The sequence below is a fragment of the Aquila chrysaetos genome, chromosome 3 (assembly GCF_900496995.4).
Source record: "Aquila chrysaetos chrysaetos chromosome 3, bAquChr1.4, whole genome shotgun sequence".
Lineage (NCBI taxonomy): Eukaryota > Metazoa > Chordata > Aves > Accipitriformes > Accipitridae > Aquila > Aquila chrysaetos.
This window is the reverse complement of record NC_044006.1, coordinates 16,520,528-16,536,661: the sequence shown is the minus strand read 5'-3', so window position 1 is coordinate 16,536,661 and position 16,134 is coordinate 16,520,528. Positions and strand designations below refer to the sequence as shown.

General features: G+C 50.5%; 1 protein-coding gene across 1 annotated transcript; it reads right to left on the bottom strand.

Moving 5' to 3' along the window:
• Window positions 1-632: 632 nt before the first annotated feature.
• LOC121233193 (endoplasmic reticulum-Golgi intermediate compartment protein 3-like) lies at window positions 633-15,499 on the bottom strand. The gene is made up of 4 exons (XM_041122487.1): window positions 15,319-15,499; window positions 12,902-13,021; window positions 9,697-9,790; window positions 633-729 (listed from the first exon to the last, which is right to left on the bottom strand). The coding sequence occupies exons 1-4, from the start codon at window positions 15,374-15,376 to the stop codon at window positions 720-722; spliced, it is 282 nt and encodes a 93-aa protein (XP_040978421.1). The 5' UTR covers window positions 15,377-15,499; the 3' UTR covers window positions 633-719.
• Window positions 15,500-16,134: the final 635 nt, after the last annotated feature.

Genomic DNA, 16,134 nt, shown 5'->3' with positions numbered 1-16,134 from the left:
GACTGATCTCTGCAGTGGCACATGAAGTGGTACGGTCAGGATCTTTCACGGAAAATGCGCACAAGCAGGCTTGCGTGAATAAACCAAGATTAGAGTTTGAGCAGCAGCAGCATGAGGACAGAATTGCCTTTCCTTCTCAAGCCAGCAAACTGGAGCTATCTAGGAAAGATCAGCGCTACTTCAACTTCACTGCAGCTGTTCAGCTGCTACCGTTGGGTAGGCCAACGTCAGGCAGACACCATGACATGACTCTCCACCAACTATCAATTAGGCCCTTTTTCTCTCTCCTGCATCTTCTGGTTACCTCCTACTGTGCACAGTAGCTAGACAGGGCTCCCCCTGAACTACACCTGATGCAGGCGCTTCATAATGATGGGCTGTACCTGCTGTCGTGCCTCCACGAACACTGAAAAGACAGCTCTTTCAGAAAGGTCACCGAATCAAAACACGTTGGCACATTTGTTCCACGTGAATGGAGGCAGCTGTTCCGGAAAGAGCACGACGTGGAGGAGTCCACGTTTTACGCAACGCTGTCAGGGTTCTCGTGAAAGACTGGGAACTTTGCTCCTGTTCTCTTCTAACACTTACTAATAGGGACACTTAAAAAGAGATTTCTCTCAGCAGGCTTTTACCTTGCTGCGCAGCGACGTCCGTCCCGTCCAGAGGGTTCACAATGCCTGGATAATCCCTCCCAAACGAGAGATGCTCGATATAGTGCGTCATATTGATCTGAAACGGAGATGCTAATAACTCAAACAACTGCACAGCATCCAAGGGGCAAGGTAAGGGGCCTAACGTTAAATACTTGTATATGTTTCTGAGTGCGGCTCTGGAACAGAGACAGGTCCTCCCTTACTCTGCGCGTCCTAACAGTAAACTCCAAAGCACTTGCTCTTCTTTTTTATTCATGGGAGGTTCCAAGATGTGGAATTTCTCCTCTTCCTGCTGGAAATCCCCAGATCCCGCTGCCTCTCCCTCTCACCTACAGAGCAGGCTCTCCCGCCCGCTCCTCTCCCTGCCATAGAACCATGCTGTCAGCACCTCGGTGGCACAGGTACAGGTACAGGTATCATCTGCTTTCCTCCCAGCACAAGGCAAACTCCAACAGATCCAGAAGCAGTTGTGAAAATGCCAACCCTAGAAAACTGGGAAGCACAGATTAAGGAGCAAGGCAGTCTCCGGAAGAGGGGAACAGGCTTGCCAAGCAACACGCAGATGTCCCAGAACATACTTCGGAGCCTTGTGTGAAAGCAGGTCCCAGGTTCTGCCCGCCCAGAGCCATAAAGCCAAATCCGGCCGGGATCAGTACACTAGGATCTCAGTGTGGCAAAGGGAGGGAAATCCAGAAGGAAAATAGACCGAGAGAACCAGAACACCGTCTTGGGAACACTTACATTGATCAAGTCCGAAGCTCTGCAGATCGTCAACTGTCACTCAAACATAGTTTAACAATGTAGTTCAGACTGCAATAACGAGCCGATCTATTTACCTTATGCTAGCTTATAAGGGAGCTCCTCTCATTTCCATTGCGATCTAAAATGGCAAGAAAATCGCCTGGGTTTCTCTCTTGCTTCCAGTAGGGCATGTGATAGATAAAACTCCCCTCCTGACTTAAGACTAGCCACTGCTACAGTGAAGGAAAGTAACTTTGACTTGGGGTTACTTCAGACCAGGTATTTCAGTCCTCACCTGAATGTATTCTTAATCTAGGGCAAAAACAAGATCCCAGGGGCAAGCAAGGAAAACTTCACTGTTATCTCAGTCACCACCTGACACGCATAACTCCTCTAACTACTGTAAAACCCAGAGGCACAGCGGATCTAAACTAACAACTGAGCAGAGCACGTGCCTTAATATCACGTGCAAGTGCCCTCAAGGAACCATCATCATCTTCGCAACTCTCAGCCCTATCAGCCTATCAGCCCTGTTACTGGCTGCCCGGAGTACCCACAGGGACAGGAAAAGACTTTGCGGGGCCGGCCTGAGCAGGGTATTTGCAAACCACTGGTGGAGCCAAGGTGAACTCTCACCGGTGCTAGGGTTTGGGGAATTTGGCCTGCCCCCTCTCTGCCCTTCCTGCATGCAGCAATATGACAACGCCGGCAGCACCACGCACCCCCAGGAGGGATCTGGCAAAGATACGGGCAACGGGATATCTTTCGGTTGGCTACTTAAATGACTTTATGCAGTGCCAGAAGCCATCAGTCTCAGCATGAAAATACAGCTTGCAACTCAATTTCAGTATCGCTCCTACCAGGTTTACCCAAAGGCACACAGTCATCTTAAAGGAGCCAGAGGCTGTGGCGCATTTTAACAGGTAAATCCACATGCTCAGGGAGCCAGACCTCGCCCTTCTTTCACCTCAGCAAAGAAAAACACACTTCAAAAATCGTGGGCTATTATTTGAGGAGCTGATGGACTCAGATCACCAAGGGCTGCTATTAACCAAGATTAGGAATGCTGCTCCCTTGAAGGGTTTCTGACATACGGCCTAGCACAAGACAAGCTGCAAAGCTGAAGAACTGATTGGAACGAGCCTCTCCTTTAAAACATTTCTTTAACACGAGTGTGCTGTGAACTCTTTTTTTTTTTCCATTAACAGCTTTCAATGAAACACCAGAAGCTTTACTTGTATTCCTATAAACCCCTTATAAACCCAAAGAGATATACATGCAAATCAGAGAACGTACAGTCAGAAAAGGAAATGCTAAGCCTAAGCTATACTCCTCCAAACACTCTGATCTAGGGAGAGGCCCTTGCATTTCACAGTTAAAACGTTCAATGCTCAGAAACTAAGGCTGCAGTCACTGCAGTTAAGGCAATGGTTCTGCATTACAAAGAGCTCAGAGCTGCACTGGCTTCAGATATTCCTGTGGCTGTCTCTGACAAGTGTGCAGACCTATCACTGCCACTAGCACAGTGGTTTGGGTGCCTGGGCTGGCAACTGGATCAAAGAACTCATTTGGCTTTAAAAAAGAAACTCCCACTAAAAATTTGGAAATAGATGTGAAACGGCGGGCAGGGAAAGGAAAGAAGGGAGAAGTGGCCTTGGGATTATGCGACGCCATCTTTCCTAACGGTTACCAGCAACACCCTGCTTCATGCCGCAGTATTATTTGCCCTTAAGGCAAGAGTTAAGTGGCTTAGCTGTCAGTGAAGTGTCAAGTCCCGCTGCCTTTTGTACAGACACCAGCAGGCTAACCTTCAGTTAATAACAAAGTGCTACAGAGATCCCAGCACTGGTGGATCTGCATTTTAACTGGACCTACTGCCAAAGGAATAAAACAGTCTTTGTCCCCCCATCTTTCTGTTGATGGCTCCTTCCTGTTCCACCCTCCTTTCGGTCATGAGCCACGTCAGAGAACGTAACAGGCCAAAATGTAAGTATTGCTTTATGTGAGCCTGTTCTTCCAGCCAGAGCCGCTCCAGAGTAAGGATAGTCACGTCAGCCTTAACGCTTGGGGAGTCACATTCGTTAGCCTCTGAAGTGGGAGCTGAGTACTAGTAGGGCTGACAAATCTTACAGTCATAGCGCAGTACCAGAGAAATTCAAGGGCAGCACTTGACAAAGACCAGCCATTACCTAACCTGTTACACTAGGTTTACATCGCGCGTGACCCACTTTAACAGTTACGGCTATCCAAAACAAAAATTCCCCACAGGGCTCTGCCACGCCTTCCACGGATAAAACGCCGATTAATTAGTTTTTATAAAACTCTTCTCCAATAAATGATTTGCAACTCTGCCAAAACGCACGATTTACACGTTCAGTTTCTAAAACAGCGTTCCACCAGACCGCAGGTTGGTTTATCTCTGATCACTGAGGATTATGCTAAGCACGTGCGTACGTACTCTAGGTCGCAGACAAACGTGTAGCTAGCCATAGTTTGCTTAACATAAAACAACAGGCTATTTAGCCTGCTTAGAGAAGAAACAGAACAGAAGAGCTTAAGAGACTGTCAGCTAGGACCAGAGACTGTTATTTCTGAAGAAACATGAACACATTCCTTCCTTTCCGTAACTGCAGCTAAGTGCCTAGCTAGGTAAAATCAAGAGACCTGTAAAACATCTTAAGTCTATCAAGAAGTCCGTCTGGTTTTATATAACCTAGTTTTCTTCACCGTTTTAGTAACACCGTTTTAAGAACTGCTGTCTATCTGAAGACTCCGCCCCATCTTGCATTTCTCACCTGAACAGCCACAAAGCCTCCCTGGACTCCAAAATTCAGTCCTTTACCTGCAGAACAGCACTTACTGCCACTCAGGACTCTCTCAATAAACACACGAAGACTGCAAGAAACCCAAGACACAGCTACCCAAACACGTTGCTCCAAGGTGAGCTGGGACACCAATTCTCAAACTGGGGATGAATTTTCTGGAGGAAAATATCTTACAGCAGGAGCGCAGCGGCAGGAAGATGATGAGTGGCATTAGGATGCATCGTGAAAAGGGGACTGAGGCAGGGAGCAACACAGAAAATGTTGCAGCGAGCAGAGGGAGTGAGCAAAGCCGAGAGCCTGAGCCCTCTACCAGATGTTAGCGAGTCAAAACATCACATCTCAACCTGTAATCACCACGATTAGGGTAAGAATTAGAGACCGAGGCAACAAAGGCAACCTCGTGGTTGGTGTCTGCTGCAGGTCACCCAATCAAGGGGAGCCTACTGACGAAGCCTTCTTACTCCCGCTACAGGAGGCATCGCGCTCGCAGGCTCTCGTCCTGCTGGGGGACTTCAACCACCTCGACATCTGCAGGCAAAGTAGCACGGCGAGCTGTAGGCAATCCAGGAGACTTCCGGAGTGCACTGAGGGTAACTTCTTAAGCCGGGTAACAGACAGCCCGACCAGAGGAGATGTGATACTAGACCTGTCGGTCACCGACGCAAGCGAGCTAATCGGTGACATCAAGACTGGAGCCAGCCTGGGCTGCGGTGGTCATGCACTGGTGGAGTTCGCAGTCCTGAGGGATACGGGTCAGGCGAAGAGTCAAGTCAGGACCCTGAATTTTAGGAAAGCGAACTTCCAGCTCTTCAAGGAGTTAGTCTATAGGACCCCCTGGGAAACTGCCCTCAGGGTCAAGGGAGCAGAAGAGAGCTGGCCGATCTTTAAGGACGCTTTCCGTAAAGCGCAAGAGCTCTCGATCCCCAGGCGGAAGAAATCAGGAAAGGAAGGCAGGAGACCCGCATGGATGAGTCGAGACCTGCTGGTCAAACTGAAGGGCAAGAAGGAAATGCACCGGCAGTGGAAGCAGGGACAGGTATCCTGGGAAAGTATAGGGACGCTGCCCGGTTGTGTAGGGATGGATGGGGCCAGGAAGGCCCAAGGCGTGGCTGGAACTGAACTTGGCAAGGGACGCAAAGAATAACAAGAAGGGCTTCTACACGTATGTCAGCCCGAAAAGGGAGGTCAAAGAAAGCGTACCCCCCTGATGAGCAAGACTGGCAAACTGCTTACAAGGGACAAGGAGAAGGCTGAGGTACGCAACAACTTTTCTGCCTCAGTCTTCACTGGCAGCCTCTCTTCCCACACCTCTCCAGTGGGTGGACCGCAAGACGGAGACTAGGGCAGCAAAGGCCCTCCCACTGTAAGAGAAGATCAGGTTCGTGACCACCTGAGGAACCTGAACATACATACGTCCATGGGACCTGAACGAGATGCACCCCAGAGTCCTGAGGGAACTGGCTGATGGAGTTGCCAAGCCGCTCTCCATGATATTTGGAAAGTCACGGCAGTCGGGTGAGGTCCCTGGTGACTGGAAAAAGGGAAGCATGACACCCATTTTTAAAGAAGGTAGAAAGGAGGACCCTGAGAACTACCAACTGGTCAGCCTCACCTCTGTGCCTGGGAAGGTCATGGAACAGATCCTCCTAGAAGCTATGCTAAGGCACATGTTGGACAGGGAGGTGATTCGAGGCAGCCAGCACGGCTTCACCGAGGGCAAGTCCTGCCTGGCCAACCTAGTGGCCTTCTATGATGGAACGACTACACCAGTGGATGAGGGAAGAGCTACAAATGTCGTCTATCTGGACTTCTGTAAGGCCTTTGACACGGTCCCCCACAACGTCCTTCTCTCTAAATTGGGAGAGATACGGATTTGATGGGTGAACTGTTTGATGGACGAGGAATTGGTTGGATGGTCTCATCCAGAGGGTAGTGCTCAACGGCTCAATGTCCAGATGGAGATCGGTGACAAGCGGTGTCCCTCGGGGGTCCGTACTGGGACCAATACTGTTTAATATCTTCATCAATGACATCGACAGTGGGAGCGAGTGCACCCTCAGCAAGTTTGCAGATGACGCCAAGCTGAGCGGTGCAGTTGACACGCCTGAGGGATGGGATGCCATCCAGAGGGACCTGGACACACTTGAGAAGTCGGCCCATGTGAACCTCATGAGGTTCAACAAGGCCAAGTGCAAGGTCCTGCACCTGGGTCGGGGCAACCCCCGCTACCAATACAGGCTGCAGGATGAAGGGATTGAGACCAGCCCTGTGGAGAAGGGTTTGCAGGTACTGGTGGATGAAAAGCCGGCAAGGTGCACTCACAGCCCAGAAAGCCAACCGTACGCCCAGGCTGTATCAAACGAAGCATGGCCAGCAGGTCGAGGGAGGTGATTCTGCCCCTCTACTCCGCTCTGGTGAGAGCCCACCTGCAGTACTGCGTCCAGCTCTGGGATCCTCAGTACAAGACAGACATGGACCTGCGGGAGTGGGTCCAGAGGAGGGCCACAAAAACGATCAGAGGGATGGAACACCTCTGCTGTGAGGAAAGGCCGAGAGAGTTGGGGTTGTTCAGCCTCGAGAAGAGAAGGCTCTGGGGAGACCTTATCACGGCCTTCCAGTACTTAAAGGGGGCTTATGAGAAAGATGGGGACAAACGTTTTGGCAGGGCCTGTTGTGACAGGACACGGTGTAGTGGTTTTAAACTAAAAGAGGGTAGATTCAGACCAGATACAAGGAAGAAACTTTTTACGATGATGGTGGTGAAACCCTGGAACAGGTTGCCCAGAGAGGTGGTAGATGCCCCATCCCCGGAAACATTCAAGGTTACGTTGGACAGGGCTCTGAGCAACCTGATCTAGTTCAAGATGTCCCCCCCCGCTCACTGCGGGGAAGGGGGCGGGCCGGGTGGACTACGCGACCTTTAAAGGTCTCTTCCAACCCAAACTATTCTATGATTCTGCGATTACCTTTAAAAAAATCCAACGGCTTACGAACCCTCGGAAAAACTCCTACTGAGTATTCCGAGATTAGCAGGCTTGGTGCATGAATTCCCAGGAGAAATTCTCTAGCCTGTTGTACAAATGAGATCAAGTGAGATCATCACCCCATCTGACTTCAACAGGCAGAAGTCACTCCAACACGTCACCACGTCCTCCTCAATTACATTACCTGCACAGAGCAACTAATAATCCCCCAACACATTATCTCCAACACCGATATGTTAAAATCGTTTAAGACAAAGATTCTCAACCTTTTCCACCTGGTGACCTCCTTTACCACAGCAGAGTGACCTGGCACGGCTCTCCTGTCAGCTTTCAGGAAATCTTCTCAGATCCCAGCCTCGATCAACAGCTCCTCCCAAAGGAGATTTATGGGCACAGCAAGTAACAGAAATTAGTTAGCTCTCTAGTAAAACGGGTTGGGGGCGGAGCGGGGCGGGGGGCGGGGGGGGAAGGATACAGCAACACTGACTCTCAACAGCGTGCACTGCGAAAACGAGCAGAGCAGGAGAGAAGAGAGAAATACTCCGATCCTTACAATGAAAAGACACAGAGATTCAGACAGAGCAGCACTTAAAACTCGTACCAAAAAAGGGGAAGAGCAACAGCTTTGCCAGTGTGCTTTCTAGGCCATATAAAATGACTCCCTAGCTAGCCAAAGGGCTAATATATGGACAAGCAACCATTTAAAGCGCAACAGAGAAGCAAAAATGCAGGAATTAACCTCTAAAAGGAAAAACACAGTGGCATGCCCATATATGTTAAGTGAGCTCTAAAGCAGCATGCCAGATAACAATGCTGGTTATATGTAGACTCTTTCCCAGTTCTTAAGGGAACAGAAAGGTCATTTTAGGAGCAACCAAAGCTATCCAGAAGCGCACTCGAGGTTTACATTCACAACATGTTAACATTCAAAGCTGGGTAACAAGTTTTTGTTCTTAATCGGTCGGTCCTGTGCTTCTTTTGTCACACCTGATGCACAGAGAAGGCAGCGTACCACGAGGCTGTTTTGTTCCTTCTGCTGCAAGATCCCAACAAAGGCGAATACCTGGAAGGATGGGGGGGCAGGAGAAACGTATGTTTGGACGACACACCTCACAGGAGGTTAAGTAACCTCCTTTTTTGTTTGTTTCGGAAGACCGTTCACGTATATTCAACACTCTGCAGGACTAACCAATAACTGTCATAGACTTACAGCTCCTCAGAGACGGGCCTCTGAATCCTTCACACAGCAGTTTCAATCCACTTTGCCACATGCTACGTCCCTGGCGGGGCTTCTACAACAGCATGTTTTGTGGTATGGAGAAGCTATGGAAGGTACGGAGAGCCTCCAGGTGGCTGCTTGACAAACATTAGGCATTCCCAGCAACTGGTACCACTTGAGCTCTGACGGATTATAGCCCAGTGACAAACGGAAACGTCACGTTTGTGGTCTCCAAAACGAGCTTGATACAACCGGAAGACAGCTTGTCCGTCTGCACAGAAATGGGTGAGACCTTGCGTCTTTCAGCACCGAGACAACCAAACTCTGAAAGGAGTTTACCAGCGTAAAAAGGAAAGTCCTCAGCAATGCTGAGGATGAAATAAGGATCTCAGCCTCTGGTATTCAGTTTGGGGATGAAAACGGTTAATTCCCCGGCAGACGCTACTTTGGGACAGAAGGTAAGAATGAGCTCACACAAACACCCTCTATGGAAGGAATACTGTACAGGTGATCCACCAGAGGATTTGGATCTCCTCCACACTGAAACGGTGTCCTCGACTGATGGAGATTGAGTTTTCTTTCTCTGCTTCTGTGTTTTTTTCTGGACCAAAGAAAAAGCTGAAGCCTGGAATCACGAGTCCCTCAAGATGGAAACACCTCTGCGGAAGGACGCAACTTGACAGATGGGACAGACCAAGTCACTACAGAGACAATAATAGCGAGGGATAGTCCAGAACCTATGGGCTACCACGGATCCATTCTTACAGAAGAATTCTTTGCAGGTAGGAGGAATGAGAAACACCAAATGACACCCGTTGTTTGTGTGAGCGATAAATGCCTGGTCTTTGCTCCCGTAAGGATGCAAAGCCTGCAGCAGAAGTGAGAAGGCAAAGCCATAACCAGGTTTCATTCCAAGACGGCTCACGTAACGGTGAAATAATTTACACAGCTCCCCCCTGGACACCAAATAACCCCAGAAAAGATTCCGTTTGATGAGATACAGCCTTTGTGCTGCTGCAAAGGTAGTGCAATTTGCGCTGCCCTTAAACAGGCACGTGCACAAACTAGACAACCTAACTCTGCACGGTCTTAACAATCGTGAGCGCAGCTTCCAAAGGCAGACCAAAACCACAACGGTTCTCATCATCCTCTGAACACGGGCCCGGGAGGATTTCATTGCACAGACCTTCATAGACACTTTGGAAAAAAACACGCATGCAACATAACTGTATTAATTCAGGTGCTAAGAAGATACAAAAAGGTGTAAAGGTTACCGCATGTCCTCCGACTCTGCCCCGTAACAGCTCTCGCAGCGATCCGCATCCAAAGAACTTGGATCAAACACTTTTTCTTCTTCTTTCCCCAGCTCTAAGACAAAAGAGGATGCAAAGCGACGAGGCGTGACTAGAAACACTATCTTGTGCTCTTGTTCCGTTCTGGGCGCAATAACTGTTCTACACATGAACGCAACGATTCTGTGTCGGAAGCTGCGCGTCCTGCACCCAAAGCCCACCTGAAACGGCATGCGCAGAGCCTGTTGAGGTGCGAAGTAAGACCAAGAAGCAGAGTGGCATTTGTCATCTCAAACGCAACCTCCATAGCAAGAGCTGGCTATCTGTAAGCCTCGCTGGAGCGCTGATCAGACGTTACTTGCCTAAAGGCTTTGTTAAAACATTGTCTACTTCAGACAATGTCGCACAGTAAATGGCGACAATTGTAGCAGGACCTGTTACACAAACAAAATTTTAAATAGCAGTCAACGGCAGCCAACAGTGCACAACGCATAATCCTGTCCCAAGACGGGTAGGGAACACGGTTATACATTGCTGTGAAACAAGATCAGAGCGAGAGTCTCCCGAATGGAAAATTGGCACCCAGTCCTCCAGGATGACAATGCTGGCAAGGCACACACGTTAACCCCTGCTCACTACAAGTCTCCAAGGAATTTCTACCTTCTTTGTGACTTAACGATTCCAACAACGTCTGTGCCGTGTGTGTGCTGAATGCGCAGCCGCAGTACGGCTGGGGCACGAACTCACGGAAATTCATGGTCTTACGTGCAGAAGGCTGAAGAGGGACAAAAACATTGGCTCTTATAATAAGAGGCCACCCTTAAAAGCAGGCCGTTTCAACGCACAAACCCTGAAGGACAGGACCAAGCCTCTTGCGTTACAAAAGCCCTCTAAGGCTCACTATCCAGGCACGGCTGCACTACCCTCTATAAGCCTTGAAAAGGTGGCTCCTTGGATCACTAACGCTGGGGAAGGGGACAGGGTACATAGTCAGACACTGCTGAGGGGATAAAACGTTATCAGGGCCCTGTCTGTTGAGACTGGGGGGTATAACAGGCGGACGGAAGCGTGTATTAAACATGTCTGTATTTCGTACTAGCCACAGAAAAAAGAGGTTTTAATTGGAAACTATGAAATGGGCATCAAAATCAGTCATTACCCTTATTTCTTTAATCACATACTTTATGGCAGTGACGCTCAAGCAAATAAGAGCTTTTAGGAAAATATCCCCATTAGTAAACAACCGTGCGAGACTTTCTGTCTACAGCTCGCAACATTCAAAGCCGTTTGAAAGCGCACTTAAGAATTCATTGTTCAAAAAGCGGTACGGCTTTTAATCTCGTAATTACACTCAAAGACAGCGTCAGGAAGAATACAGCTAAATAATCGCGACGCTTTGTCAAAGCCATGATTCCCCACCACTTCAACAAGAACACCTGTACGATACACGGAGTCTTTCAAGACACAGCAACCAGTAACAGCTTTTTAAATGGAATCAGTAGCTGCCTGTTGAGTTGTCGCAGAGACAGCATCCAGAGGGAATGCACACAGTCTGGATACTACAAAGAAACCGCAGTGCATAGAACTCTACACGCAGGCTTCTTGCCGTTCACACGGTCCTCAACTTGCACGCAGATATGATACGTGACATTGGAAAATTCTGCCCACGGTGAAAGGAAGGAAACGATAAGAACCACCAATAAAGAATTCAATCATTTCTTGTCATTCAATGGAAAGGAGTAAGACGACATCCCAAGCACAGAATGCAACCTACCACAGAAATCATTCAGCTATTGGCTATTTTAATGTAACTATGATTAGGAAAAGCCTCCAGATGCTACTCCGTAAAATTTGGGTATGCTTTACTAAATTTAAGGTCAATACTGCTACAGCTTGCCATTTAAGTAACTGACTGAAGGTCAGCGTTACTAATAGAAACTGATAATCGTAGAGTTTATGAAGACGGGTGGATACTTCTGACCTAACCTGCAACACGGGTGATGGAAAGCAAACTAGCCGCGTGCTTTTTCCAGACAGCAGAAGAAATTGCTTGTTGCCTGCAATGCATCTGATCTCTTTTGAAATGCCTCTTCCAGGTGAGACCGTTTGCTCCTTACGAGTTTCTCCTCCTCTCCATTGATTACACAAGGAGCCAGAGCAACCGGTTTCCGACGGAGTAATGCCAATGGAGACTGGCAATACGAGTAAGGCAGGAGGCCTACATGTGTTAACAGAGAATTAGATACAGAAAAGCTGGTTTTGTCCCCAGGCATTACATTTGTAACGCCACAACCTCTGAATACAGAAAGGCTGCTAAGCGAACGCAGCAGTAACAGCACTATCACCACATTCCCGTGACAGCGGGAGAAACTCCCGTACCTACCAATCGTTCAGCTCTTGGCTTAGTTTAGCCTTGCAACTTCAAGAACAGAAAAGTTCAATCCGAGTGATACAAATCAACAAATTCAGTTCACGCCGACACGTAGAACTACACCATCTCCCAGAAAAAGTTAATAAGGAGCTCGTGTTTTGGAAAGGAAAAGTCAGGACAGTATTACTGTTAGATTGCAACACTTTGCCAGAATCATTTCTGGTTTGTATCGAAGCGCAACGATGAGTCATAACACGAAACGAATGTAAAGGAGAGGTTTATGTAGCCAAGGACCTCTTACTACAACCTGTAACCGATAAACCAACTAAAATATATTTACCTAGGTAGGCATTAACACCACACAAAGTAAATGTAGTAAGGTGCAAGCTTGGGCTTAAGGGTCGAGTCACTGGAGCCTTCCCGGGAGAGAGGCTCTTTCCTCTAACCAGGTCGTCCCATTTGCCAGCCCACTGCGATTCAAAGGTACAACCAAAGCCAAGTTTTGCCAGAACAGCTGCTTGATTCCTAGTCGTAAAAGACCATTCATGCAGCAGCTTTATTCCTGAAATGCATCCGTGAGTCCTCGTTGTAATTTCAGAGGGACTAGGCAAAGATCTGCCTCGCAAAAGTGCCTGTATAACAGCAGTTCGCCCCCATCTGCCAGTTTAATAGATTTGCGTGCTATAAACTCTTCAAAAGTTTGTGGTCTTTAAATGCTCTTCAGCTGTCACTTGTTCCCGTGAATCTCAAAACAGGCATACGGTGATGGAAAGACAACGAGAGCGTCCACCCAAGAAAGGCAGAATAGCACCTTACCGTGGCTCTCGGCCTCCGGAGTCACACGATTGCCAGCTTTATCCAAACGTTGCTTAAACAGATTGTGCTCTACATCCAGCTGCTGCTCTCCTGCTACGTCCCTGGCATCGGTGCTCAAATCTGAAATCAGTGAGCAAGGAAAGTGGTCTATAAACACGCATTTGTTATGGCCTTGCGGCAGGCTGAGGAAGCACTCAGCCGCTGAAAATACAGACTCTTTCAGCGAGGGCGATAAGAACGCGCCAAAGCGGAAGAGCGCGTATGGCTGGGGACAAGTGACGTACAGGGAATAAAACACACGTTTGCAGCACCCTGAACGACCCTTCCAAATACGGGGTTGGGTTTGGTGCACCAGAAGGACTGTTTCCAGCTGCCCAGAAAGCGTTACCCTGAAAGGTAATACACTTAAGGCAAAAGAAACCAAACCCAAACCCCTCAGAGCCCATTACTATTTCCAGGAGTACAGGAGTTAAGCTTCAAATTGGTTGAAAGCTGCCTCCTACCTCTACCCCCCTCACCCTTCCCCCTTCACCATCAGCAGCACATTTCCTCGTGACCCCTTTTCACAAAAGAAGACTGAGAAGGTCTGGGGTCTCGGCCTGGTACCGAAGCACCGTGATGCGCTTGCCGGCTACGTGCTACATGCTCTCTTAGAAGACTGACAGCTTCTCTGCACAAAACAGCAGGGGCTTCCAAACTCTCTGGCCTTCCCGCGCCCTTTTAAACGTGAGGAAGGCAAAGACCAACAATATCTCGGGTGGTCACACGGAAGTCACACTCGCTACGTTTTAGAGCCCAACGCATTACCCAAAGGAATTACCGCAACAGAACAAGAGGCAGGGAAGATTAGCGGACAGTCGGATAACGTGTACAGCAGCGGTACGCAGGAAGACTTGCAAAATTTTCCGTCACTTCACCCTGCAGCTTTGTTTTGAATTTAGTTAAAAGGTAATCCGACTATTAACGCTCGCTCCCATTTTAAAAATTTGGGAGAAAGGTTATCGCGTGGCGTTGGCGTTACAGTCAGAATTGAAGTACAAAAACCACGGAAAAGTTGCGCCTCGCCAAGTAACTTCCAAAGGAGACTCCAAAGTGTTTCAGCAACAGTACAGTCAAATCTCGAGTCCCAAGCGAACACCGAACGCTGTGCCAGCTTTTTCAGTATGACCGAGCTCTCTGACAAAGTGCCACGCCGAACAGAAACGTAAGCGGGTTTATACCTTAGCCTCACGTATCATCTCGAAACATAATACAGCCTGCCCGAAGCGCCGGTTTAAGCGCCCAGTGGGCCTGGCCGGAATCACTTGCGTAACCACCAGGGATCACCAATTCCTCCCTGAGCGTGGCCCAAGCAGCAGTGGCAGCACTCGGAAGCACCGGGCACACCGAGCCTGTCGGGCCCTCGGCAAGTATGAAAAATTATCCCCAACGTTCAGAAGGCTGACTCACAAGCACAAGGCGTACGCGGAAGAATAACATCGAGATTGATCTTCGGTTTAGCTCCCCTTGATTGTCAACGCGCAATTCCGGATGAACCTAGGAACAAGGGAAAACGGAGAGTCCTGTTTCACCCGGAAGCCAATCAAAAGACCTCTTTCCTTCCCTCAACTGCTCTGGCTCACCAGCTGATTTTTAAGACGTGGGATTCAAGAGACACCTGAGCTGCTGCCTCCCACCGTAGCCAAGCGCTTGCCATTTCTAACGCTTTGTTTTAAGAAAGGTAGTAACTTGGGAATCTTAGAACCTGGGGTGGGGACGGGGGCTCCCCGCGCTTGCTTGCTTTCCTTTGCATTGCCTGCTTGTAGGCAGCAGAGACAGCGAGGAGAGACTTTGAGACGCTCTCCTGCGACAGCGTTACAGGAAGCCACAAGCCACCCTTGGCGCCAAGAGGCTTTCGGGGGAGGGCAGCCCGCTCCCGGCCTCAAGGCCACCAGCTCGGAGAAAGAAAAAAAACCCCACGCAGATCTGCGGCGGGTGAAGCTGCCGCGTGGGCAGCCCGCAGGAGGCGGCGGAGGAGGAGGCGGCGGCTCGGCGGGGGTGCGGAGGCACGGCAGGCCGCCCGGCCAGAAGCAGCACCGCGGCGCGGGGCGGGGCGGGGCGGGGCCGGGGCCGGGGCGGGCCGGGCCCCTCCCCCCGCCGCCGCCGCCGCTACTCACCTCCTTGGTGAGGTAGTACTGCAGCTCCGAGAAGAAAAGCAAGCAACCATGATGAGCCCGCTGACAACCGTCACTGCCGGGGAGACGAGAACTCCGTCAGCCCCGCCGGTCGCGCCCGCCCGCCTCGCCTCAGTCCCGCCTCAGCCCGCCCGCCCGCCGCTGCCGAGCGCCGGCCCGCAAGGCCCCCCCGCCGGCCGCCGCCCCAGGGCGAGGCCCGGGCCCGCCCGCCGGCCCCCGGCCGCCCTCACCCCGCCCGCTCACCCAGCGCGCCCCCCGCACGTCTTGACCCGAAAGTCCTCCAGGGTCTTGGGGAAGGCATCGAACCGCTTCAGCCCGCCACAGCGAGTCCGCGGCGCCGCGCGGCCCGGAACCAAACCCGCCTTCCGGCGCCGGGCCGGCACCGCCCCGGCACCGCCCCGCCGGGCAGCGCGGCCCGAAGCCGGCCGAGCGGGCGGGCGGGGAGGGGTTGGGGCTCCCGGGCTCCTCCGGGGCGGGAAGGTCCTCGCTGCCTCCTCGGCCTCTTCTGACCCTCCCTGCCAACGGCTCCCGGGCCTCTCAAGGACACCCGAGAGACGCGGACTGTGCGAGATCGGGTAGCTGGGAAGGGCTGGAGACCAAGGCGGAGCTGCTGGCAGCGAGCAGTTTTTCACTCAGTTTGACCTCCTCCCCATCCCACCCCCTGCCTCCAGCTTTGAAAGGGCTGGCGTTTGTTACCCCCGCCCTTCGGAGACAACCGAGCTGTCCCTCGGGCTGGCTGTCGCAGCAACAAAGCTGAAAGCAAATCACCTCGGGAGAGTACCAGCGCTCATTGTGCCGAAGCACGGAAGGAAAAAGGAAGGAAAAGAAGGAAAAGGGGAGGAAAGAGAGGAAAAAGGGAGGAAAAGAAGGAAAAAGGGAGGAAAGGGAGGAAAAAACCACCGCGCTCTTGCCCCACTTCCCATCCCTGGCCTCTACCCTTCACCCCTTCATTTTGGTACCACCTCCGTGTTTCCCTCTCTCGTCACAGGGAAGGGCTACGAACTCAAGAGGTTAAATCGTACAGCAGCTCAAAACAGCTTACTTGTGCAAGTGAAAAAA

Bases quoted from the DNA above. Each gene is read 5' to 3' on its own strand.
- LOC121233193 (XM_041122487.1), bottom strand. From the start codon at position 15,376: ATGCCTTCCCCAAGACCCTGGAGGACTTTCGGGTCAAGACGTGCGGGG. The intron at 13,022-15,318 runs GTGAGCGGGCGG...CACTGATTTCAG, and splicing joins ACGTGCGGGGGGCGCGCTGG to ATTTGAGCACCGATGCCAGG. The intron at 9,791-12,901 runs GTAAGGTGCTAT...CTTTTGTCTTAG, and splicing joins TCCGGAGGCCGAGAGCCACG to AGCTGGGGAAAGAAGAAGAA.